The following is a 25,408-nucleotide window of genomic DNA, read 5'->3' as shown; positions in this document are numbered from 1 at the left end:
ACGTGAGCGAGGACACGGCACAGCCGAGGGCAGCCTTCTGAGGTCTGGGGCGATGCATCCACTTGGTACCTTGGCCTTGGTGGGTGGGGCTTTGAGTTCTGTGTCCTGAGGAGGCTTTGCTTTTGGCCTCAGCCTTCTGCCCAGTAACCTCAGTGTCCCGGCTGCAGACTCAGGTGCAGGAGTGGTGTGGGGCCAGCACCAGGGCGGTCCTTTCTCCCAACAGCTGCAGGAGGGCCAGGGCCACAAGCTGCCCCCATGACAGCCAGTGTCTAGCTAGCCTGCCCTGGGCGCAGTCCTCTGGCCGCTGGCCCAGGCTCTCCAGCTTTGGAGCCCAGGAGATGAGGACGCTCCCTACTTGGCACAGCCACCTGAGTGGCCCTGACTGTCTGGATGCAGCAGGAACAGCTCTGGTTGGGGGGCGAGGCAAGGCCCCGGATGCTGGTCCACAGGCCACAACCAAGAACACTCTGGCCGGGCAGGTTCCTGAGGCCCTGCAGTTCCAGTGTGTGGCCCTAGTGACCTCTGAGCAATGCCTAGCTTTCCCACCCCAGTCTTGCCTCGGTGGGTCCCCTGGGCCCAGAGACACCCCTCCCCTGTCACTCCACTGTGTGCCCAGCTGGGGGGCCTGACCCAGAGAATGAGGCTCACCAGAGCAGTTTGGGGATGGAGGCCTGTTTCTAATATGGCAGCAGGAGCCCCAAGGGCTCCGGAGGCTGTCGTGGCACCCTTGTCCAGCACACGCTGGCCATGACCCTGTGCCGGGGGCCAGTGGGAAGATGAGCTATGAGGTGCGACCTTGGGCCTAGGAGACGCCCCTCAAGAAAGGGGAGGGGTGCTTGTAGGTGACATTCTGTGGCCAGAAGCCTCAGGCAGTTACACTGTTACTCCAGCTGTGGGGAGGTCACTCAGGCTGGTGGGGGCAGTGCTCTGTGCCTGAAGCTGTAGTGATGTCCCCACAGCGATGTCCCCTGGTCTGTGGCTGATGTCATGGAGGTTAGAAAAAGCAGGACGTGGTGGGAGGTCGGGACAGGAGTCTGGGATGTGAGATGTGTCTTTGCGTGGACCAGGAGCCACAGGCCTGGTGAGTGCCTGGTCCATGTCGGGATAGGAGGTCCAGCTGAGCCCATAGCAAAAGCTGACCACTGGCCCTGCAGGGTCTCTCCTTGGCATACCATGGGGGTCTGAGGTGGGGGTGGTGTGCCTTCCCAAGTAGACAGCAGGCCGTCTCTGGAGAACTCGCAGAACCTTCCGGAACAGCTGTGCAAACTGAGCGTGGGAGGAGGTGCGAGTGCTCGCATCCTCAGCCCTCCCCCGGGAGCAAACGGAAACAAACAGAGCCAGGGGCCCTCAGGGTCTCGGGTGCGGAGATGAGAGCAACATGCGAACCCACAGCACCCCGTGCCACGCCTGCGGAGGGCCGTGCACCCCAGGAGGCGGCCTTGCAGAGCCAGGGGCCATTCGCCCTCTCTGCTCTGGACAGCTGAGCCCTGGCCCTGGGAGGGCGACAGACTAGGCCTCAGAGAAGAGCTGCAGCCCTGGGCACCACATGGGTAGGGGAAGATGACACTGGGACGTGCCTGGACCAAGGCTCCCAGGGCCTTGAGGGACAGAAGGTGAGTGCATGGCTGGCCTTTGAGAGTGATGTCCAGGGCCACAAGTTGGCATGACCTTTCAAAGTCCAGCTCTGGCTCTTCTCTGCCCAGTGTCCCTGTGCCACCACTGTCTACCATTGTCCACCCGGGCAGCAGACCCAGAGCTGGGTGGAGACCCAGGCATGTGGCCTGGGAGCCACCTACCCCTGAGCCCCCCAAGTTTGCATGGCCCCCATGGTGGAGGTGCCAGTGCCCTGGCTCAGGACACACTCCGCCAGGCCAGTCCAGTTAGAGGGTCCTCATCCTAAAATGCCATGAGACTCACATCACGTGCACTGGGAACAAAGGCATTTTGAGGCTGCTGGGTCAAATGTCAACATAAATACCTTCCCAAATCCTATTTTCAAGTAGCTGAACCCTTCCACCTGCACCAGTAACCCAAACTTCCTTCAATTATTTTTTTTGTGATGTGGCCATTTGCTTTTCCTTACCACTTGCCAGAGCTGGGCTCAGATTTCTGCAGAGAAACTAGTAGGTGAAGCCCGAGGGATGCCAGGAGGGTCCCTGCCACGTTTACAGCCCTGAGAGGGTTCCAGTGGTCCCAGGCTGGTGAAAGCAGCTGAAGCAGCAACTCACTAAACGCCCCTGCAGCCTCAGAGGGATCCGCATTCACCCTGGAGACCACACAGCCTGAGCAGCCCCGGGTTCCCGCGGAGGCTGTGCGCCAGGTGGGTCCTCTGAGTTGCCTCTGGAGCAGGACCCACGTTCTCCATCAGCAGAGGAAGGGGGAGCCAGCAGTTGGGCATCCTGTGCCAGTGGAAGACTATCCAGCGTGAGGCTGTGTCCATGCTGCTGGACCTCAAGGGTGCTTGAGCCTCTGCCTGAGCTGAAGTGTGTGCACAGCAGGGACGTGGAGGAGCACCCCTGGGCTCCTGGAGGTGTCCCTCCTCAGAGGCTGTTGGGAGTAAGGGTCACCGGCCAGCCAGGGTTTTGCCCTACAGCCAAGTCCAGAATAAGCTGCAGTGCATCCAGCCAGTGAAATATCAGTCAGCAATGAGAGATGAGCTCTCCACCCACAGAAAGACACAAGCAACCTCAGCTGCACATCACTAAGTAGAGACGCCAGTCTGTAAGGGTATCCTCTGTACTCTTGGCTCAATTTTTCTGTAAATCTAAAATTGTTCTTAAAAAGTTGATTGATTAAAAGCAAAATAGAGCTTAAAATACTGGCAGCAAAAGCAGGTGGGTAGGGGAGACCATGATGGCACATCGAAGCCACAGGCCCATCATGGTGGCAAGGACAGGGATTCAGCATGTGCTCGCCTGAAAGAAACAGTATACCTGCTAATTAGGAGAGGGAAAATAATGGGATGAGAAAAACCTCAGAAGAGAGCTAAACAAGGGCAAAGAGAAAACAAAGCTATGGAAATAAATGCACCTGCTGAGGTACAGGAATTTTTCATTGAAAGAGCATGAGGCTGGTTGGAAAAGAATCTGCTCTGAGCATCATGAGTGACAACTTCCAAGGAAAGGACACAAATCCAGACTGCAAAATAGGAGACTACTGCAGCTTATTTCTCGACCAGGACGTCTGAAAGCAGGTGAAATGGACAAATTCCAAGGAAAATGTTTGCCATTTAAAAAACCTACAGAAAACAGAGACCCTTCACGTTTGGCAGGCACGAAAGGTTGTCAGTGGCCACAAAGACCCCGCTCCGCCCACCATCCCCCGCCTGGGCTGTGTGGGGATGTCAGAGCAACGATTCCGTCTTGTCTGCGAGGGTGAGAGCAAGACCTGGAGCAGAACCAGAAAGGCCAGTGTGGACAGAAAACCACGATGAACCTCACTGACAGTGCAAAAAACCAGACAAAACGGTAGCAAGTGTACCCAGGAACGTGTTGGCATATACACAGCACGACCGGGTTTGATTCATCCTAGGAAGGTGGTTGCATTTTTGCTAAACTTCACCCACTCATGACTAAAAATACCCAAAACAAAAAACACAAAGCTTCTAGTAAACAAGAAACAAGAACTTGGTAGAAGCAGCTACAGTAAACAACCAACCAAGCCACGGGCTCCCTCCTGGTGTGGGTCTTCCCCCCAGCTGGTACCACGGAGCCTGCGGCCTGGGGCAGCTTGGCACACGGCCCCCACGCTGAGAAGCAAGAAGATGAGGGCATGGTCCGCGGGGCGACAGGGGCTCTGCGGGACCACTCCCACAAGAGCGGCAGACAGGATGTGGGAGCTCAGGTTCTCCGTGGGCGCGGGCGTGGCTCACCTGGAACAGGATCTGCAGGGCCCCGTGGACGATGCACATCCGCCGTCCGAGAAAGACGAAGAAGGGCACCACCAGCTCCAGGAAGTGGTTGCTGAGGGTCTCGAAGCGGTGGAACCACCATGGGGAGCGGTGCAGGAAGTAGGCCACGGGGTTGGGCACTGGTTGTGTCTGTGGGCAGGGGGTGGCCCTGAGGTGCGGTTGGAGGCCCCCAGGGGACCAGCCCTCCGCCCCCTACCCCATGCACCCACTGGCGGCCCAGGAGGCCAAGGGGGCTCCGGGGCTGCCCTGGCCGGAGAGGCACCCCTCCAGCAGCTCACACGGCCAAGTTGGCGCTCCTAGACTTCCTGGTGACCAGGCGCTCAGAGGTGGGAGGGGGCACCTGTGGTCACAGTGCTGAGCCACTTGGGCGAGCCCCTTGCAAAGGGACAGGGTGCAGGGAGGAGGCAGGAGCTCACACGTGGAGTTCCTCTCAGAGGATATCAGGCTGGGGGCGCAGGGTTCCGGCCCCACGTGTGTGTCCCTGGAAATGGCCTCCACATGTGTGAGGGGTGGGCGGGCGTGGCTGGTCCCCAAGGCCCGTGTGTTGACTCAGCCGTGGCGCCGGCGCCCAGGGCCCAGCTGACAGGCCCTGTCCTCCCCGCACACGCAGCCGTCCGCAGAGGGGCCAGCTGTGCCGATGCCGTGTGGGGCTGGGGCGGCGGGTGTGGACATCCAGCTGTCTGTGAAGGGCACAGTGCTGGGCGGGACACCAGGCTTCCGTGGCCCCAGACCCCGTGGCCCTACAGCCCCACCCTGACTCGGAGTGCGCCTCTCCGTGTCTGTGAAGAGCTGGTCCAAGAAGGGTGCTGGGATCTGCTGTGCACTCCCCCTCTGGGGTCCTTGTCCTTTGCACATGCACGGCCCACAGGTGCACGCAAACAGACAGCACAGCTGCCATCCGCCATCAGAGGGAAGTGAGTGAGTGAAAGTCACTCAGTTGTGTCCGACTTTGCAACCACATGGACAGTCCATGGAATTCTCTAGGTCAGAATACTGGAGTGGGTAGCCTTTCCCTTCTCTAGGGGATCTTCCCAACCCAGGGATTGAACCCAGGTCTCCCGCATTGCAGAGGGAAGGGCTGGGCCAAAGATAAACGGTGCTCGAGGTGGTGCCGACACGGCTCCCGTTTTGAAACTCAGATGTTTGATGACGTGAGGTGACTCCCCTGGACACGGCTTAGAGCCCAGCGAAAGGAAGCGCTCTCCTACAGCTGCCCACCATGCGGCCCTTGCACCCCAGCCCTGGGTGTGGCTGTGGCCTGACCCTCTCCCTCCCCGCCATGGGTGTGATTCCTCACGGATTAGCTGTGGGCGCTGAGGCACCTGGCATGTGGTGGGCACACGGAGATGCAGGTCAGAGTGCGCCGGCCTGGGTGCCCTGGAGGGTGTGGTGTCCCGCTGGACACAGGGAGGCGGGGGCTCCAGGTGCGACGCCCCGGGGAAGGGCCACCAGCCCCCCTGGGAGAGTGTCTTCCTGCTTGCTTCTCATTTGGACACGATTTCCAACTTACAGAGAAGTAGTTGTTTAGTTGCTCAGTCATATCCGACTCTGTGACCCCGTGGACTATGGCCTGCCAGGCTCCACTGTCCATGGGATTTCCCAGGCAAGAATACTAGAGTGGGTTGCCATTTCCTCTTCCAGGGGATCTTCCCAACCCAGGGATTAAACCCGTGTCTCTTGCATTGGCAGGCGGATTCTTTACTGCTGAGCCACCAGGGAAGCCCACAGAGAAGTTACAAGAACAGTAAAGGAGCCTGGGAAGCCCAGCTTCCCAGACGTCCCCCTTCTTCCAGCCCCTTCCTCCTCGGGTGGTTTTCTGTGCCTCCTAACACTGAGCTGGGACGACCTTGTGTGGGTCTCGTAGGAGCACAGTGGCCATAACACTCTTCTGCTTATTGCTGATGATGTCCTTGTGACGAGAGCAGCCAGGGCCTGGGACTCCCACTCCTGCCTCTAGCCCCCCATCTGGGTGCTGGGACCCCGACTCTGGGACCACCCCACCCCCTACCCCCTTGGAGGGAGCCGGCCGAAGCCGCCCCGGGGAAGGAAGACATCCCGCCTGACAGGTGGTGCCCAGACCGGGTGAGAATGACAGGGCTGGTTTGAGGAGCTCAGGCAAATGGGGCTGAGCCGACGCCACTGAGGAGAAGGTTGTTCTGAGGCCAGATGCCCTCAGGTGAATCACAGAAATGCCCCAGCATGGGCCCGAGCGTGGTCAGCAGCAGCAGGGAGTCAGAGGACCCATCCTGAAGGGATGGTGGGCTCAGCTGGTGCCCGTGCCCCCACCTACCCCTGGCTGCCCTGCTCACCTCGTAGTGGAAGTCCATGCAGGTGAGGTCCCGCCAGCACCGGTCCCCTCGGATCTTGATCAGGCCCTGCAAGGATGGAGAGGGCCATGAGCCACCCCTGGACAGACATGCAGGGGTGACGCAGAAGGGAAACGGTGAGCTGTATTCCCAGAGGGAACATTCAGTGTCTCAGGAATAACAGCAAATGCAGGAAAAAGAAACACTTTCCTTTTTACAACGTCAGTTCCTCCTGTGTTTCTTTAAAACCCAGATTTTAGACTCTGAGCATCATCACAGTAATACAACCTTGAGGCTTTAGAAAAGGCAAATTCATAAAGCACAAGAACACAGCCTGACTTAGAAATGCCAAGGAAGACAGGGGAGGGACGATGTCCCACTGGGCCTTGGAGAGAGTATCCACCCACTGCTGACATGACGGGAAACACAGCACGCAGGAGACCCCGGCTCTCAGGGCACAGCACGCGGGAGATCCCGGGCCCAGGGACCCCTATGCTGCCCAGTCCACCGGGCAACCAGCTGCAGAGAGGGGCTCCTGTGGGCGAGCTTCCTGGCAGCCCCGTGGTCTCCCCACCAGGCAGTGACCAGCATGCTGCTTTGCAGTGGCCGGGAGGGCAGTCAGCCCCTGTGCTTGCCACACATCTGCCCTTGGGAATCACAGCTCCACCCGACCCCCACGTGGTCAGAAGCCATCTGTCCCCTGGCAGGAGTGAGGCTGTTGCTTGACGCAGAGTTTCAGCCCTGATGTCTGTCTCATGGGACAGCTGCACTGGAAGGTGAGAACCGCGTCACAAAGACAGCAGCCTGCACGGGCAGGACTCTGGGACAGTCGAGGGCTCTGAGCTGGGTGTGGACAGTGTGAGTTGCCCGGCCTGTGGCGGCCACGTGGCCAGCAAGGCAGGATGCCTGCCCAGGAGACGAGATGTGCCCCACTCCGGCCTGGCTGGGAGCGTGGAGCCCGCAGGATGGGCCAAGGGCACAGCCAGCTCCTGGCCTGGGCCCCGGTGGGAGGCAGGGATGCTGTGGCACCCCCGGAACAGACACAAGAAACAGTGGAGCCCTGCGGCAGCCACACCAGTGGCTTCCACAGTGAGGCCAAGTGGCCATGTCCTGGCCTAGCTTGCAGGCCAGGTGTGAGTCCACCGTGTGGCCCAGCGACAAGTTCACGTGTATGTCCCCTGGAGGCTGCAATACCCAACTGTCATGGGAGCCATCCTCACTGGTGGCTGTCCCACACCCCATTCCAGGGGCGTGGGCACCCTGCAATACACGTGGAGCCACGCCCGAGGACCTGCTTGCCACGTCTGCAGACTCTCGAGACAGGTCACTCTGAGGGGCAGGGTCGAGGCTCTGGAAATGGGGTTTGCTGAGATCACGGACACGCTGAGGAGACAGCTTCCAGCATGGACGCTCCAGAATTGGCTGCATCTGCACAGAAGCAGCGCTGCAGACCCCAGCATCCTGTTGGCCGGATGCCCCGCTGACTCCTGAGGACAACGTGCCCGTTCACACGACACTCCCCATGAGTGTGGCTCTGCTCCCTACATTCCCCGGAACCCGAGAGTGGCACTCTTTTGGAGATTCACGCCAGGCAGAGAAGAAAAAAACAAAATAATTAAAATGTCATTCAAATTCTAAGCTGATATGAGACACTTAAAAATCTGAAACGTTCTTCTGGGAGCAGAGGATAATTATATTCCTCCCATCTATTGATTTCTCTCTACAATGCAGATGTCAGATTTTCCACGGATTTTTTTTTTTTTCTTCCAGAGTAAGTGTCAAAGGAACAAAGCCTTCTTTGAGCCTTTTTCAACCCAAAATTAATTCCAAAAAAATGGCACAGACAGGCCAGTAAGACACCAAGTGACCTGCAGCTGTCCACACAGCCCCTGCTCTCCTTGGGGAAAGGGCAAGTGCCAGGACCCTGGAACATGCTGGGGCGGCTGAGGGGGCCCAGGCCTCACCTCATGGGCAGCAGGTGGGCGGCAGTGCCCAGGGGACACAGAGGGACTGAAGCTCACAGGTCCCAAAACTCGCTTCTGAAATGTCCCTCTTGGAAATGGGAGAAAGAAGGCCTTTGGCCACAGAAAGAGTATCACTTTCTTGATGCTACATCAGTCCCCCCACACCTAACTGGGTGGGGGGCCCCCAGGCCTGTGGCAGGGGGAGGGGTGACGGCCTCGGGTCCTGAGCCAGCACCAGCTCCCCTGTCAGCACCCCAGTGTTGCACATGCCCTGCACCCCGTTCTCCCCTCAGAGTCTCTGCTCCAGGAACCCCGCCGTTCACCTGTAAGTACAGGCAGCAGCTCTCTGCCTGCTCCTCCCACAAGTGGACACAGCCCACCTGCAGGTGCGGGAAGGGGGCTGGCTCTCCTTGGAGCAGGCCTGCTGGTCGGGGATGTGTCCACAGCCATGGGCAAGCCGGGCCGGGGTGCCTCAGTTCTGATTGAATCCAGCAGCACCCTGCGTCTTCTCTGGCTGCAGAGCTGACCCACGGGACCCCACGTGCTCTGCGAGAGGTGGGGGAGCCCCGTGTCCTGACTCCTGATGACGCAGTGTCTGAGGATCACGGCTCAGTGCTCAGACCTCACCTGAGTGCACATGGGCTTGCTCGGGGTCTCAGGACTGAAGAGTCTACATCTGAAGGGGTCCCAGCCAACCCAGGGCCAGCATGGGCCCCTTCTCTCCAGGACAGGGTGGTGTCTGCTTTCAGATTCCCAGGTGGGAGCAGACAGAAACCTGCCCTCTGAGTTCACCAAGACAGCACACATATACACACGCAAGCGGGGGGCACCACATTGGCCATGGGGGACCCTCTGGGCCGAATGTGAAGGGAGAGAGGGAAACCGTGGATGCTGCTGGTGGGGGGCTCATCAAGCCCTCTCCCCAAACCATGAAAGCCTGTGAAAACCACCCCGATGACCTCTGCCAGGGACACACCTGCCAGAACTGTGGAGCAGGTGGAGGGGACGGTCCAGGGCCCCCCACCACTGCAGGTCCAGGTACCACTGTCCTGCTGTGGCTGGTCAGAGACGAGGAGGGGGTGCTGCCGTGAGGGGGCACAGCTGGGCAGAGGTCAGAGCCTTTGGACAGTGCTCTTCAGGGCCCCAGGATGCCTCCCAGGAGCTGGGGTGACAGACTGCAGGCTCTGCAAGGAAGTGGCCACAATGCCTACTTGATTTGTTCTTGTGGGGAGGGGCGTGTTGCATCCTCGTGTTTCTTTTATTACATTAATAAGATTTTACTGCGGGGATTGACTCCTGGAAAGGAGGTTCTTCCTACTGAGCATCCGCTCTTCTTTGCTGAAATGGCACTCAAAGCTCATTTTCTCCTTCTACACAAACACCCAGTGATTTCGGCACTGTTTGCAAAATTGACTTTCCTTTCCCCTTGACCTGACTTGGTACCTTGGCTCAATGTCAGCTGACAGCAGAGATGGGTCTCTCTTCGGACTCTTCTCTCTTCCACGGATCTATTTTTCTAGTTTAGGTCAACATCGTACTTCAGCTTTAAATTAACCTTAAGAATCAGGAAGTGTGAGTCCTCCAACTTTGTTTTTTTCAAGATTCTCGTTATGTGAATTTTAGAATCGACATGTCTCTTTCCCTCAAAAAAGCCCACTGGACTTTTTTGATAGAAATTACCCTGAATTTATATATATATCCAGGTGAAAAAGACATCTTGACAATCCTGAGTCTTCTGCCCCGTGAGTAGGGGACACCTGTTTGTTTATGTAGGTCTTTTACATTTATATCAGCAATGTTTTGCAGTTTTAATGCATGTCTTCTACACCCTTAATCGGTTTTATTATGAGGCATTGGAGTTTTCAAGCAATGGCCCATAGCATTTTCAGAATTTTATTTTCAAATGACTTCTTTATAGTATATGATGGACCATTCATTTTTCACATTGACTGTATCCTGCAACCTTGCTAAATTAATGTATTCACTTTGGTAGCTGCTTTTTAAGATTCCCTGGGTTTTGTATAATCACGTCTGTGAATGTTTCACTTCTTTTGGAATCTTTATGCCTTTCTTTCTTTTTCCTGTCTTATTGCACTAGGACTTCAACACAGTGTTGGAGAGCAGCCCCAGAAAGAGGCCCCAGGCCTGTCTGTAATCACTCGTCGCCAGCGAGGGGTCCCCACCTGGGTCGACCGTGCCTGCGTGCCTCGTGAGCCCTGTGCAGAGGCGGACAAGCAGCTCTCCAGCTTCACTCTGCCGCTGTGGTGAACTGCGTTTCTGAGGTAAGCCATGCCTCTCTTGTGGCTGGGCTCCATCTGCCAGTGCTTTGCTCAGAGTCCCCATGTCTCTGCTCGTGAGGGATGCTGGTCTGTTTTCCTTCTGCGCTGGCCTCCTCGGGTTCTGCTGGTCATGTGAAAGGACCTGGGGAGTGGCCCCGCCTCAGCTGTTCTCCAGGGTGTGTGTAGGACTGCTGTTACTTCCTCTTTAGATGTTTGATGTCACTGCTGAAGCCATCTGCGCCTACACTTTCTTTCTGGAATGGTTTTTTACATTTTGTTACAAATCCAATTTATTTACCAGATAGGAAGCCCTTTCGATTTACTGTTTCCTTCTGTCTCAGTTTTGGTGAGCTACATTTGTCAAGGAATTTGTCCATTTCATCTGTGTTGTCAAATTTATTGGCCCAAAACATTCACGATAGTCCATGTGACTTTATGGCAGAGTCTCAGCCAAAACTGCCTTTATCTGAAGAAACACTTAAGTAACACTGAAGAAAGTGTTACTCCTGGGGCCTGCAATCAGGCTGGCCCCGCTGCATCCTGGCCTCACAACAGTGGGTCCTGGGGGCATCTCTTTCTCCACTTTAGATGCAGCTTTTATGTGCTAACCAGACAGGTGTGGTCTGCACACAAAGAGCGTAGGGATCCCAGGGTGTGTGTGCAGGTGTGAGCCTGGAGCTGTGGGCGGCACAGGTGGGCAGTAACCAGGCCCAGGCCACCCTCTGTAGCCTGCAGGCACACGGGTTGCCTGGTATAGACAGACAAGTGCATCCTTGTGCTGCCCCTGGGGGGCCTGGAGGCTTGTCTTCCTGCCCTGACTCTCCGAGGCCTCCTTTCATGCTGCGACCCCTCCATTTACTTCACGTAAAAACCGCCTGCATCAGGGGCTTCTCTGCTGTCTCGTGGTTACTGCTCGGTGCTCTCACTGCTGGGCCCCGGTTCAGTCCTTGGTCAGGGAACTAAGATCCTGCAAGCTGTGTGGCATGGCCAAAAACCCCAAAAACAAAACAACAACAAAAGACAACCTGCTCCGGCCATAGCAAAGATGCAACTCTCGGTGAAAACTGCCGACTTTAGCAGCGATATTGCTTAGTGAGATAAAATGTGAAGCAATAATAAAAACAATGTGGTACCTGGGGAAAGGTAGTAAAAGAGATTGGAAGAACTGTAGAGAGAACACGCAGGAAAAGAAAAGCCACGCTGACCACCTAGATAGTACGGTGCCGGCCAACAGGCCCTCAGCCACACCTGCCCCCCACCCCCGATGTCCAGCAGCAGACAGGCTCCTGCGACCCTTGCTCTGGCGACACTGCGTCTTCTGGCTGCTGCCATCCTCGTGGGCCCTGGACATCTCTGCGAGGCAGCCCCCGCCCCAAGGCAGGCTCCTACAGACGAGGGCCCACGGCGCCCACGTGTGGTGACGCCTCTGCCCCCTGGCTGCTGTGGGGACAGTTTGGGGCTGTCATGTCACCTCCACGTCTGCGGAAACGAAAAACAAGATGAGAACTTGCGACGCACAGGCCAGGCCTGCACTCTGCTTGGGAGACGGGCGGGAAGCGGCAGCACCTGGTGGGGCTGCTGGTCGGTCTCTCAAGGCCTTGAAGGACGTGGCGCCACCTGCTGCTCCGCCCAGGAAAGCCCAGCCCTGGGGTGTGTGGGGCTCTGCTCTGTGGGGCTGACAGGCGCCCAGTGCTGGGACAGCTGTGTGCACACCTGCCTTTGCTCACGCCTGCCCAGGCCTCTCCCTCTCCAGAGTGACCCGTCGTTGGTGGGGGGCTGCGTCCTTCACGGGCTCTATGTGGAGGCGCTGCCAGCTGCGGTGAGTGCGCCCCCAGCCTGTGGCTTGCCATTTCTCAGTGGTGTCTTCTGAAGAACTCAAGATTTTAATTGTCCAGTTCACCCATGTTTTTTCTTTATGGTTACTGGTTTCTGTGCTGTGAGCAGTCTCTGCCTCTCCCAGGACTGCGAATGTTCTACATTATCTGCAAGGGGGGTCTTGGTTTTACGTGTTTGTCCACCTCAAACTGCCAGTCCTGGGAGGTGTGGTTGGGGCAGGGGTTCATGCACCCGGTGGACACCTAGCAAGCACCTCTTGTGGAAGCTCCTTTCTGTCTTAGCCGACCTGACTCGCTGCCTTGTCCAAATGTCACTTGACGCTGACGTCAAGTGTGGTGCCATCCGCACGCACTGACCTGCCCGCTGCTGCAGCCTCGCTAGTGCCTCCCTGGCACCTTGAGGGCCATGGTCCCTGGAGCGTCTGGGACCCACAAGCAGCATGAAGCCGACAGCTTTACTCCCACTCAAGACTCGGTCCTGGGCATTTCCATGCTCACTGAACAATCAGTTCACCAATTTTGAAAAAGAAAACTCTTCTAGGATTATGTTGGGGCTGCATGAAATCTGTCGACCAGTAAGGGGACAGCTGACTGCTGGCCACGAACAAGGAAGACCTACTTGCCCAGGGCTCCTCTAAGCACCATCTGGGGGTTTTCAGGGCCCAAGTGTCACACTTCTGTGAACACTTCCTAAGTATTTTGTGGTTGTTGGGTATATCTGTAACTTTGTTTTCTGACAGTTTTTGGTAGCAGGTGGAAACACCGTCTGAGACCGGCACACGGGTCAGCTTCACTCCCTAGTTGTGCAGACCGTGTGATTGGCCATGTGTGGGATGAACACAGATGATTTCACTTCCTCCTTCCAGTCCTCAGGGCTTTCATCACTTTTTCTTTCTTTAAAGGCAAGCTAAGATCTTCAGCACACTGCTGAGTAGCCGTGAGGAGAGTGGCCAGCACTGCCCTGTTTCCAAGCTTACAGGAAAAAACATTCAGTCTTTCATCATTTAGTCTGATGTCAGCTGTAGGCAGTTTGTATAGTTATCTTTCATCAGGCTTAAGACATTTCCATCTATTTCCAGTTTGCTAAGAACTTTTTTGTTAATTGTGAATAAGTGTTTAACACTGTCTAATGCGTTTTCTATATCGAATGAGACGAATATGTTGTCTAATCTCTTTCTTCCTTACATCTGGCAACGTGGTGAATTACCTTGGACTGCAAGGAGATCCAGCCAGTCCATCCTACAGGAAATCAGTCCTGAATATTCATTGGAAGGACTGATGCTGAAGCTGAAACTCCAATACTTTAGCCACCTGATGGGAAGAACTGATTCATTTGAAAAGACCCTGATGCTGGGAAAGGTTGAAGGCGGGGGTAGAAGGGGACGACAGAGGATGAGATGGTTGGATGGCATCACTGACTCAATGGACATGGGTTTGAGTAAACTCCGGGAGTTGGTGATGGACAGGGAGGCCTGGCGTGCTGCAGTCCATGGGGTCGCAAAGAGTCGGACACGACTGAGCGCCTGAGCTGCACTGAATTCACGTCCCAGCAGCCTTGCATCTGGGACCCTGTGGACCTGAGCCTCTGTGTGCTCTGGACCCCCTGCTGGCTGTCCCTGAGTGTGTCTGCTGTGTCCTGGAGGAACCTCCCTGTCTGAAACGTCATTGTCCATTGTCCTCAGGAGTGTGCTGTGAAGGGTTCCCGCTCGTGTTCTCTGAATGAGTGTGTGTGGGTTTGTATTGAGTCTTCCTTAAATATTTGACAGAACTCGTTGGTGGAGTGGTCTGGGGCTTTCTGTGCATTTAATGACTCAGTTTATACAAGGATTCAGCCACGCTGACCCTCTGGTTTCAGTGCTGGACACCCACCTCTGTGTCCTCTAAGTGCCCACTGCCCACGCACGAAGCCGCTCGTGCTGCTTCTCTTTAATGTTGTATTTTGAAGAAAACCTTAGACTTCAAGAAAGCTGTAAAGACAGCACGGAGACCCTGCACACGTGTCCCTGCTGCTTCAGCCCCGCCCGGCTCTCAGCAGCCTCCTACGGACGTCCTGGCTGATGGCTCCTCAGCCGTCACACATGGTGTGACATGGATCCTCAAGATGCTGGCAGAGACCGATATCGTCCGGGACGACCTGCCAGGCTGGTCCCGAGAGCGTAAGGCACCGGGTCTGCCTAGCTCCCACAGACAGACCCCTGCCGCTGCCCCTCCTCTGCATCAAGCCAGCCCTGTCGCTCTGCTTTCCTACAAAGGACGGCGAATAATATCCAATGTACAGATGGAATCAGGTAATTATACCTTTTAGTGCACCTGATAATTTTTATCCAGCTGGTGCTGTCAATCCAAATGCCATAAAAGGTGCTTTACAACATGCTAATGACTCACCGCCTCTGAGGCGTTGTGGGAGTTTGCTCAGCAGTGAGCTGTGCTCAGCTCACAGAGCCCGACAGCTCTGCCACCCCAGGCTCTGCACCCGCTTGGCGGGGCTCCACCCTGGCCCTTGGCTTCAGTGCCACAGACGAGGCTGCCATTCTAGGAGGTCCTGACACAGGCCTTTGAAACACTGCGTATGTTTTCACTCTTTTTAAAGCCAGCTGAGAGAGAAGCCAGAGTCGAGCCCTAGGTGGACAAGGAACCGCTAAGACAGACAGCACAACTAGCGGTTTCTTGTTTCATCAGAGGGACTGGTGAGCCACGCCCACCTCTCCAGTTAAGTGTAAATGAGGGAAGCACTGCACTTACCATGGAGTCTGGACACACAGTCACGTGACACAGGGTTTCCCAGTGTCGCAGCCGCTCCTACCTGATTGGGTCAGGAACCCGTGCTACCCCCTGACCCCCCACCCCACGGAGCTCATCCCCAGCACGTGGTGTCAGGGGTGGGGCGGTTGTGTGGAGCTGTGAGCATGGCGCCACGTCCTGGGGGCACATCGTTCGGCTGGAGGACCAGCGCTGGCTGTGGCCGGCAGGAATGAGGGTGTCGGGCACAGAGGGCGTGGAGGACACTGCGCTGCAGGGACGCGGCCCTTCTGATGTAAGACGCCCTCGAGTAAACGGAACACTGATGAGGAGAGGCATGGAGTCCCGCTGAGTCACACTGGCTGCTGACACCTGGAGAACTGCGGCTCTGAGGGAGCCGGCAGGGCCGTGGGGTCAGGGACGCGCCCGCCGCACAGGCCCCACTCCCCGCAGGCACGTGGTCGCCCACGAGGAAGAGCTTAGAGTGGACAGATGCCAGCCTGTCTGGACAGTGTGACTCGAGCGGAACAAGCAGGGCAGAGGGGGGAGGGACCGTGCACAAAGCCACACAGCCTCTGCCTGGTGAGCCCCTCACTCCTGTTTTAAGCTTCTGGAAGCTCACAGCTGTGGCTAAAACAGAGACGTGCTCTTTTGCCATCCGTGTGGAGGGCAGGAGCCTGGTCCTGGAGCCGCACAGGAGCGGGCAGCAGGAAGGGGACGCTGAGCACCCGGCTTTCAGGAGCAACACTGGCCACACGGGCAGGTCGGGAGGAGAGATGGGAGGCGAGACGGGAGGCCTCCCTGGGTGGGACTGGACACTCCGCACACCCTAGGAGGGCTGGGAGCAGGGGTGACGGGGGCCTCCCTGAGTGTCGTTTGTCCCCCGGGCCTCGGGGGAGTCACGGGCTCAGAAACAGGCCCATGGACCTCAGGGAAGTGGCAGGAGGGCACGTCCCCCCCCCCCCCCCGGACATAACGGATCAAGGTTGTACTCACCGCTCCAAGCATGATTCTGAAAATCAGCCACCGGAAGCCCCACACGACGACCCGAGATGTGGGGGTGCCCCTGGGCAGCGGAGACAGCATCCAGAGAGGGCACAGGAAGATCCCCAGGAAGCCTGTCTCCAGGAGCTGGGACTCCCATCCTGAGGAACAGAGAGCGCGTGAGCAGCAGCTTCCCGGAGCAACCGAGGCAGAGCCCGCGGCCCAGGTGGGGCGGCCTTTCCTGGGGAAGCCACGGGTGCGAGGGGCAGGTGCCTGACGTGAGGTGCTGAGCGCAGAGCAGACCGCGATCACGGCTGCCCGGTGTGTGGGGGGGGCGCAGGTCCAGACCCCATGTGGCTCAGCCCAGCCCCGCCAGGTGGGGGCACAGCCACTCTTCCTGCCGAGAGCCTGCGTGAGGGACGCGGGTGTGGGCAGCGCTCCCGAGTGCTCAGTGTTTGTAAACGTCGTCCTCAAAACCCAGACAAACCTGAATGAATTCTGAACCCCAACCTTCAGGGCTGGGTGTCTGTGCTGCTTGCTCTGAGACGCACCCACTGTTCAGAGGAGAAACGCACAGATAGGGCGAAGCCTATGAGTAAAGCACCAGCCAGGGCAGGTGGAGCTGGTGGGTTTGTGGGTTTTCCCTGCACAAGTGCTTGAAACTCGGCAGCTTGAAATTTTTCCTAGTAAAATATGGAGGTAGAAATCCCACTGACTCTCATTCACTTTGTGGATTTCTGAAACTCAGTTCTCCTCTTGGGAAGAAGCGGGCGAGTTTGCTGCAAAGCAGCACCTGGAAGCAGTGGTGCGGGCGTTGGGAGGCGGCCCCACCCACCTCGGCCGAGCCTTCTGGGCTGCGGGCTCTGGGGAGAGCAGCGTGCACCCCACGTCGTCTGGAAGTGATTCCAGAAGCAGAAGAAGCCTGGATGGTGCTGGGGAGGTGTGCCCTTAGGAGAGAGCTGAGCAAGATGGGCCCCGGAGCCTCGAGGGGGCTCGGTGATCAGGAGAGGGAAGCGGAGCCCAGGGTGACCTGGCCAAGGGGAGAGGGAGACCTGCTGGCTCCCCCAGGCGCTGCAGCCAAGAAAGCAGGAAGGGCCTTCCTTGTGTAGAACCATGAGGTTCCGCACACCAGAGCCACCCGCTTCGGGTCCAGGTCTTGTCCTCCTCGTGGACATGCATGGATGACCTATGCTTCTCAACACGCTTCAAACCCCCTTCCTGTCTCAACAGGAAGAAGCGGACTCTTCCTTTCTTGACAGCGTCTCTGGTGTTGTCCTGAGAGGTTGTGATCGTTAAGTCTAGACTCCTTCCCAGTGCCATGGGGGCATTTTATAGCTTGTGGTTTATGGCAGCAGAACATGGAGCGGCAGTAACATGGCTCTGGGCTGACTTCACTCTGGGAAGGGCCCTCACAGGCCACTCGGCCCTGCGAGCGGGCAGGCCCCGGAGAGGGCAAGGCCGGAGCAGCGCATGCCCACCTGTGAGGGGCCCGCTTCACGCCTCCCTGGAGGCCCCCTGCAGCTCGCAGGCCCCATGTGGGTGGGCGGAGGGGATCCCCAGAGCCTGGCCTGCCTTCCCTGTCACCTTGCTCTGCACAGACGCGACACACAGAATTTTAATGTGCTGCTTGAGTGACACCCATCAAAGCGATGCATGAACGGCAGCGCCTGGAGAGCTGCTAAGTGCCAGGAAGCAGGTGATGGGCCTGCTGCCCCCGGGGAAGCACGTGTCACCCGCCTTCCCGCCTGCTCCCCGCTCCCAGAGCCTGCCTCACCCTGCAGGGCGTGGGCACCCCATCTCGCCCTCTAGGCTGAGGTCTGCTGCCGTCAGCGCTCGCCAGCACCCACCTGCTCTGCTTCCTCTGCCGGGTCAGCAGCTGCACAGCACACAAGGAGCCCCACTGTTCTCTGCGGCCCCAGGGACAGCCCTCCTCCAGACACGCACCCTCACCGAGCGCAGGCCCCTCACGGGGCCAGAAGGTTCAGCCTGCAGCAGGGGACCTCCCGCCAGCGGCTTTGGGTGGCGGTGAGCAAGTGGCCAGGAACCTGCTTGGCCCACCGCCTGAGGCTCACGCTCCCACCTCTGTGGCTCCGGGCTGGCTTCCTGGTTGCAGCCCAGGCTGGCCCAGCATGTGTGGGAGGCGTCCTTGCGAGCTTGAAGATTGGCACCCCACCCTGCACACGGGAGAGTGTGGGCGGTTCCGTGGTCCCCCTTTCCCGAGGAGCCGCTTACCCACCGTCTCAGGGGACAGCCCGACAGGGACAGTGTCGTCCAGCCCCGTCCTGACCGGGGCTCAGGCCAGCCACTGTCAGTGGTCTCCAGCTCTTGAGTGCAGACACACCCCCGCCCTGCAGGCTGCGGACAGTCAGGCACCTGTGGGCCAGATTGGCCGCAGGTGGGCAGACTGGAGCTCTGAGCTCCCCTCTCGTGGCCCGTGTCTGCCGGGGCCACCTGCGGCCAAGGGAGACCCGTGGTGTGCTGAACGCGGCCCTCAGCCTCCCGGCCGACCTCACTCTCCACACCTGGGGCACCTGCTCCCCAAAGAGCTGCTCCTGGACATGGTGCCGGTGTTCGGCCCTGTCCTTGGCCTGTGAAGAGTGGAGACGCTCTTACATCGAGGACCAAGGATCAGAAAATCGGCCCCCGGGTCCGTCACAGAGCACACGGCCACCACGGGGTGGGCATCACGCTGCAGGACAGACGCGGCAGGGTGGGCCAGGCTGCTCCTGTGGGAGATGCTTGCTGACTGCTGAGGGGGCTCGGAGGGGGCTTGCCAGGTGCTGTGGTCAGTCACCCAGAGTCATGGCCAGCACACACAGGGAGGAAAGGTGACCTAAAGCAGGTTTCAGTGGCCACGGCTGCCCCAGGGCTCTGAGAGCAGCTGAAGCCTCACAACCACCTTGGAACTGTGAGGAAATAAGTGTGGCAGGCAAAGATCCTTCACAGATGACAGCACCCACCATGGGGTGAGCAGGAAACCTATTAGCTCCACAGTTAGGAGGACACGGAGAAGGCGCCTCCTCCTAAGGGCTGCACTCCTGGCGGTGGCTGCAGGTCTCCAGGGCACCTCCCCAGGCAGAGCAGCTGTCTGCCACCGCTGATACTGAAGAAGGGCCGTTTCACTCCTGGGGACGCTCCTCTGTCCCGAGGCCCACACCTCCTTCAAGGGGGCGGAGGGAGGGAGCCGGGGTTGCAGGTCGGCCTGAGACGGAGGGGCTGGAGCAGCAGGTGGGCTGGCCCGACACTGTCTGAGTCTCCACATGCCCTTCACCCAGAAAGGGTCCCTGCAAACACCGCCATCCATTCAGCACACCCTGCCCAACACTCGGCTAACACGCTTCCCTTCTCAGTTGAGACAAAATATAAAATGAGACCAGGTTAAAAGCACAAGCTGCTGCTGCTAAGTCCTTTCAGTCGTGTCCGACTCTGTGCAACCCTATAGACGGCAGCCCACCAGGCTCCGCCGTCCCTGGGATTCTCCAGGCAAGAATACTGGAGTGGGTTGCCATTTCCTTCTCCAGTGCATGAAAGGGAAAAGTGAAAGTGAAGTCGCTCAGTCGCGTCCGACTCTTAGCGACCCCATGGACTGCAGCCCCCCAGGCTCCTCCGTCCATGGGATTTTCCAGGCAAGAGTACTGGAGTGGGGTGCCATTGCCTTCTCCGAAAAGCACAAGGGAGGCCACACAAAACCTGAGGGAAACTTCTCCCGCTGGTGTTTACAAGCACCCGCCGGCCATCGCACATCATGGGGACACGTGTCTGTCTGTTCCGCCTGAATGGGGCACCAGGCGGCCACGAGCCTGTCCCATGAGGTCAGGAGCCCTTCACGTCTACCTCACACCCCTCCCACAGGCCCCACGTTGCGTGGGGCCTTGCCTCGGTCCGCCGGCCCCTCCAGCTACGGAACCGTCTGCAAAGATGCCCTGTCCTCGGGGAGCCTGGGCCACCCTCAGGCCCCAGAGGTACTAATGCTGCCCACCTTGATGTGAGGCCCCCGTGCTCGCCCCCCCACCACTGCCCAGAGCTGGGCCTGGCCTCCAGTCCACTGTCCCCCCCACCCCCAGGACCCCATCTGCCCAGGAATCCTCCAGAGCCGGTGTGAACTGGGCAGGTCTCCTGGGACAGGAGCCTCCTGGTCACTTCTCACATCCCTGAAGATTTCAGCCAGAGCTTGGATGGTGAATTTGAAAGAGCTGGTTAAAGGCTTCACGCTTGAAATAAAGTAATTTTAAATTGCATGCTCCCAGTTAGGAAGCGTTTAGCAAATTGCCAGTCTGTTTCACGGACGTCCTTGGGCGCTGCAGGGAAAAGGAAGTGACCCGAGTGACCTGCGTGGTGACCCTCCTCCCGCTGCACTTGGTCACAGCGCTGGTTAATACTTGGTTGCTGTGGCAACCAGACTTCAGAGCCCCAGGTGTCCCCTGCTGCTCTGGTCCACGCAGGTGTCACCAGCCAGCCCAAAACAAGATCCACAGTAATGACCTTGGCTGGCTTTGTGGGCTTGGGGTAAATACAGGAATGCTTCTTGTCACCGGAAATGAGACTTGGCAACAGAGATTTCTCAGGATTAATATATTCCAAACATTTAACATACATCAGGCTGTAGGGCACGGTGCCTTACTGTTTCTTTGTCTTTTGTTTCCTGTGCATGAAAATTAGCTGGAGCTCATCTCAGAGAGCTGTGTTGGACTCTTCCCGAGAGGCAGGCAGTGCTACACCGGGGCTGTCGGACACGAGGGCGAGTTTTGACCCACCTCTGGCCTGGGCAGGCCAGGCCTGCTGGCCACACAGGGCCAACGCCCTGAAATGCCGCTGGAGGAGGTCAGGGCGGATCTGCTGTGTCCACTTCATGGGACACGTCCTGGGGCTGTGGTGCTGAGTCTGAACAAACTACTCAGGTGTAACTCTCAACACAAAACCTCTTCCAGAACAAAGCAAGAGATGTGTTTTTCAGAGCGATGGTTTCCGTGAGGAGGCGGACATGGGCTGACGGACACCTCTGACCATGTTCCCACTCAGGCAGTGCAGGTGCCGCCAGAGGCAGGAGTGAGGCGTGAGCAGCGCCCCCACGCAGAGCACAGCCTGGCAAGGACTCGCGGGAAGGAGGGCAGGACCCGGGGCAGATGCCGTGTTCTCTGTGTAGTGGGGGGCTCTGCTCCACTTCAGGGTTCAGGTGAGACAGAGTGCACCACCCAGGGCCGCCTGCTCCCATACCAGAGCCCCGGCCCCGCCCCACCCGGAGCACCTGCTGCCACCCGCACACCCCAACCTTTTCCAGTGGTGGTCGTCACTGGTGTTATGACAAAATGGCTGATTCTGGCCCACTCAGAGGGGAAAGAGAGGAAGAGAGCTATCCAGTTAGTGAAGATGAGTCAAATGTTCACAGTGTTGGCTGTCCCGAATGCCGGTCCTGGCAGAGTGGGGGGCGGGAGGGAATGCACGACAGTGTTTATGGTGAAAGCCCAACCCTTACCTCACTGTCTTGTGTAATGGACCAGGGAGAGACCCACTCCCTCCATCCTGGATGGTGCTTTTCACCAAATTAAAGCCTGAGATGCATGGATGTATCAATAATAGACCACCACGCAAGCCTCTGGACAAAGCCACACACGCACACTCGGAGCACGGGAAGGAGGGCCCAGCCACGGAGGGTCCGGGAGACCCACAGCTGGAGGGCTGCCTGCAGGATAGTGCCCAGCTTCTGTGCTTTCACCCCTGGGTCCCGCTGCTGCTTTTGAAGGAGATCAAACAGCTCTTCCTCAGATGAAAGGAGGTTCCTCACTGTCAAAAAGGACAGAACCCAAGACACAGCACAGAGGGCATAGGCAGAAGGGTACTGAGCTTACCAGGCACCGATGCAGCGCCAAGTGCCTGGCGAGGTCCCAATGACCCCTGCCCCCAGCCCCAGCCTTGGGCACGGAGGAGGAGGAAGCAGCCAGGTGAGGAGCTCTCTGCGCCCGTGGCTGGGCGTCTGGAAGCTCAGACCTTGAGATCGTCCCAGCCCCACCCTGCCTGCTCGACACCACCCCAGAGGGCCCTCTTGTAAGGACTGTCCCCAGGGAGGATGGCCTGTCTGTGGGATCCAGGCATGCCTGGGCAGCACCTCCTGCCAGGCAGCGGTGCCAGGAGCAGGTCAACCTCGGGACTGGCTCACGTCCACTCAACCTTTGATTTCACTTATTAAAGCTAACTTACTAAAACTAACATATTCATCCTTAACAGAAAGCAAAAATGTTCAGTGAAGATAACTTGGAACCCAAGAGAAGCAGGAAGCGACCTGCTCACCCAGAGGTAAATCTGCTTAACTCCTTGGTCATGGATTGCAGAACAGTTTCTAGAGGCAAGATGGAATAGAGGACACACTGATTAACATGGCATAAACATGGCCTTGCACACTGACCAGCACTGTGGGTGGTGAACCCTACCATGGAGTAACCAGAGCAGAGGTAGCGTACATGTAACCAGCTCCCCACCTGAGCCTCTGACTCCCCCACAGTGAGGCGCCCTCCCACACCTTCCGATCCTGCTGCAAGAGCCCGAGGGGCAGGCCACCGGAGGCACACGCAATGCTCCAAAGGGGCAGCCACCAGCCTGCCCAGTCCTGAGAAAACAACAGACAAGCCCAATTTAGTCTCCAGTCCAGCCGCAGTGTCCAGTGCTGGCTCAGTAAAATGTCCATGGAGGGGCTAGGCGGAGGGCTCTGGGGGCTCTGAATGGACTGGGAAGCCACATCAGATCTTTTTGAGGCCATGTTGACACTTTTCATCAGGTTGAGCTGCCTAGAGAGGGTGGACTTGGGAGCTCTGTCTCAGCCGCCCCCCAGCATCGCGTGGCTGGGGCTGTGGCCCATCCCACTGCTGAGTGGGCCGCCGCTCGGGGGCTCTGCCTGCAGGGGTTCCATCCAGCGCTCCACCCGGGTCCACCCCAAGGCCTGGCCTTTGTGCAGAGCCCGAGGAGGCCCCCGAGCTCCGGAGACCCCATGGCAAATGCAGCTGCCCCACGGACACTCAGGACACAAGGACTTGGGGTTCTCGCCATGATGTGCAAGCGCACCACCAGTCCAGCTTCTGAGCGAGGTGCCTGGAGCCCAAGTAAGGCTCCTGTCCAGGGGGCTGACCGCTGCCACCCGTGACAGCTCCGAGGACCTGAGCCCCCATGCCCCCATGCAGGCTCAGAGCCGAGATGCGCTCCAGTGGGAACCAGGCCGACACGCTGTGGGGAGGGTTTTGGCACCCACCAAAGACCTATGTCAGGGGTAGTGGGGGTGCGGGCCAGGGCGGGGCTGGAGGAGCCCCTGGGGAGAGGCAGTACCTGCCTAGGCCCACATGGGTCCATGGACACCACGCAGGTTTACCCCTGAATCTGGTCTGTCTTCTAAATGCTCAAAAGACAGGTGTTGAGGCTGAACCAAATGGAAAACCGTGTCAAGCGGACATGAACCAGAGATGAGCCAGCATCCCATGAAGAGTGCAGAATCCTGGGTTAAGGAGGTGGCCCCTCCCCGGTAAGTGGAGGACACGGCTGCCAGGCCCGCTGGAGGCACTGGGAGCTGCTCACGGGAGGAAAGCTGCACTGGTGTTGGTCTCCGTTCAGCAGGTCCACCCGGACAAGAGCTGCTATTGTGACAGCAGCAAAGCTCGCCTTCTTTGTTTAAAGTTGCTGTTTTAAAATATCAAAGCTTTCACAAAAGGAACTGGCACACAGCTGCTGCCCTAGGCCGACCTAACAATGTCTCTCCCTGTTACCGCGCTGGCAGAGGGCAGCCTTGCCGACGCTGTATTCCTCCCATGCCCGACGATGGGGCGTGGGAGCCGGGACGCTCCAGGGACGCGCTCCGGACTTGGGCCACGGTGGGCTCACTGAGACCAGGGGCTTCTCTGGCTCCTCAGAGCCTTTCAGGCTCAGGACACAGGCTTGTCCCTGGCACGGGAGCAGCGCTGGGGCAATGTGAATGAAGCCTGCCTGTTGGCCTCGCCTCAGACAGGTGATGATCAATGCTGAAGAAAAAAAGACAAGGACCATCTTGCCAGCTGCTTTTAGCTGTTGTGTGCAAATGTGATCAAGAAAAGGGCTTCTTAAAAACGACCCTGAGGATGCGCTCCAGGACCCCCCCAGGAGGAAGGCGGTAGGGACGTGCTGCGCCTCTGGCCTCACCCTAGCACAGTGAGGCACCTGCCCCTGGACCACAAGGACCCTGGGATGAACAGGGTGGCGAGTCCATCAGTGGTACCTGCCTGGACAGAGCATCCACCTGCCCACCACCCCAATCCAAGGCCTTGAAAGTCCGTGTTCCAGGTGGTAACAGCGCGCAAGCAGAAGCCTCTGTGGACTGAGGGGCGCTGACAGATTCTCACGTGGCCCGTTCAGTAAGAAATAAACAGTGTCAGGAGGGGCCGAGACGCTGTCCTTGTGAGTGTGGAAAAGCTGCTGAATGAAGCGTGATCAGAGATGAAAAACAAAGCAAAGGAAGAAGCAGCCACGGAGTGCCCTGGCCGTCCAGTGGTTAGGATTCTGGGCTTTCACTGCCCGAGTTCAATCCCCAGGAAGCAGGAGAAATGAGGGAAACAAGGGAAATGAGAAATGGGGAAATGACATCCCACAAGCTGTGTGGATCCCGCCAAAAAAAGTTATTATAGAAAATTATTATACTTCACTATCAGCTCAGCACTCAACAATATTTACATAGTTGCAGTGTAAAGACCAAATATTAACTTAATGACACCTGTGACGGCTGACCTGAGACAGAGGAAGAACATTAAGGAGGTGGGAAAAGAGCAGTGGGAAGTGCACGGATAATGCCCAGAGGCGACGCAGCAGAAGCACCCAACGGAAACATGACCAGGTAAACCCAATGGAAACATGACGGAAACATGACAGAAACATGACAGGTAGAACTCCTTGAGGAGATGGAGTCACCCCAAGAACAGGACGGGGTGAGCACAGGAAAACCATGGTGAGCTGTTTGTATTACAAGTTGTGTAATACGTCTTGAATTTCTAATCCGTTCATACACCTAACTTAAAAAATAATGAAAAGAATGATCTTCAGGCCATACTCTCTGGTTGCAGTGTAATAAAATCAGAAACTGACCAACCAGAGATAACCTATAAAGCCTTAAGCGTTTGGAGTTTTTGACCCTCTTTAAACAGAACTTGAGCTAAAGAGGCAGCAACACCTGAAGGTTATGAAACTGTGTGTCTGCCTCTTGTCAGGGACACAGGGCCTCAGCCCACAGGAGCCTGGGGCCAGTCACAGGGGGGAGACCACCCATCTCCATGCTTTCATTTCAGGTAAGAAGAATGGACAAATGAGTTAATCAACTCAACATCTTAGAAAATACTAAATTCCTTCCTCCCAGGAGGAAGCGACCTATAAAAAGTAAAATGCAATG

General features: G+C 57.5%; 1 protein-coding gene and 1 long non-coding RNA gene across 4 annotated transcripts in view; one reads left to right on the top strand and one right to left on the bottom strand.

Moving 5' to 3' along the window:
• Nucleotides 1–25,408, bottom strand: part of LMF1 (lipase maturation factor 1) — a 54,265-nt gene that overhangs the window by 8,409 nt on the left and 20,448 nt on the right. For all 3 annotated transcript variants that reach the window (XM_081558278.1, XM_081558279.1, XM_081558277.1), the window contains exons 4-6: nucleotides 16,030–16,178; nucleotides 6,220–6,285; nucleotides 3,872–4,039 (exon numbers count right to left, since the gene is read on the bottom strand). In XM_081558278.1, the coding sequence (XP_081414404.1) occupies nucleotides 3,872–4,039; nucleotides 6,220–6,285; nucleotides 16,030–16,178 (383 nt within the window). The remainder of the gene's footprint in view (nucleotides 1–3,871; nucleotides 4,040–6,219; nucleotides 6,286–16,029; nucleotides 16,179–25,408) is intronic.
• On the top strand, nucleotides 1,358–16,723 carry LOC145532717 (uncharacterized). The gene is made up of 3 exons (XR_014073484.1): nucleotides 1,358–1,613; nucleotides 10,279–10,462; nucleotides 13,515–16,723. It is a non-coding gene; the product is annotated as an uncharacterized LOC145532717 (long non-coding RNA).

This window comes from Giraffa tippelskirchi, chromosome 13 (genome assembly GCF_054371585.1).
Source record: "Giraffa tippelskirchi isolate mGirTip1 chromosome 13, T2T-mGirTip1v1.2.pri, whole genome shotgun sequence".
Lineage (NCBI taxonomy): Eukaryota > Metazoa > Chordata > Mammalia > Artiodactyla > Giraffidae > Giraffa > Giraffa tippelskirchi.
The sequence above is the reverse complement of the archived record's forward strand: the minus strand, read 5'-3'. Positions and strand labels throughout refer to the sequence as shown.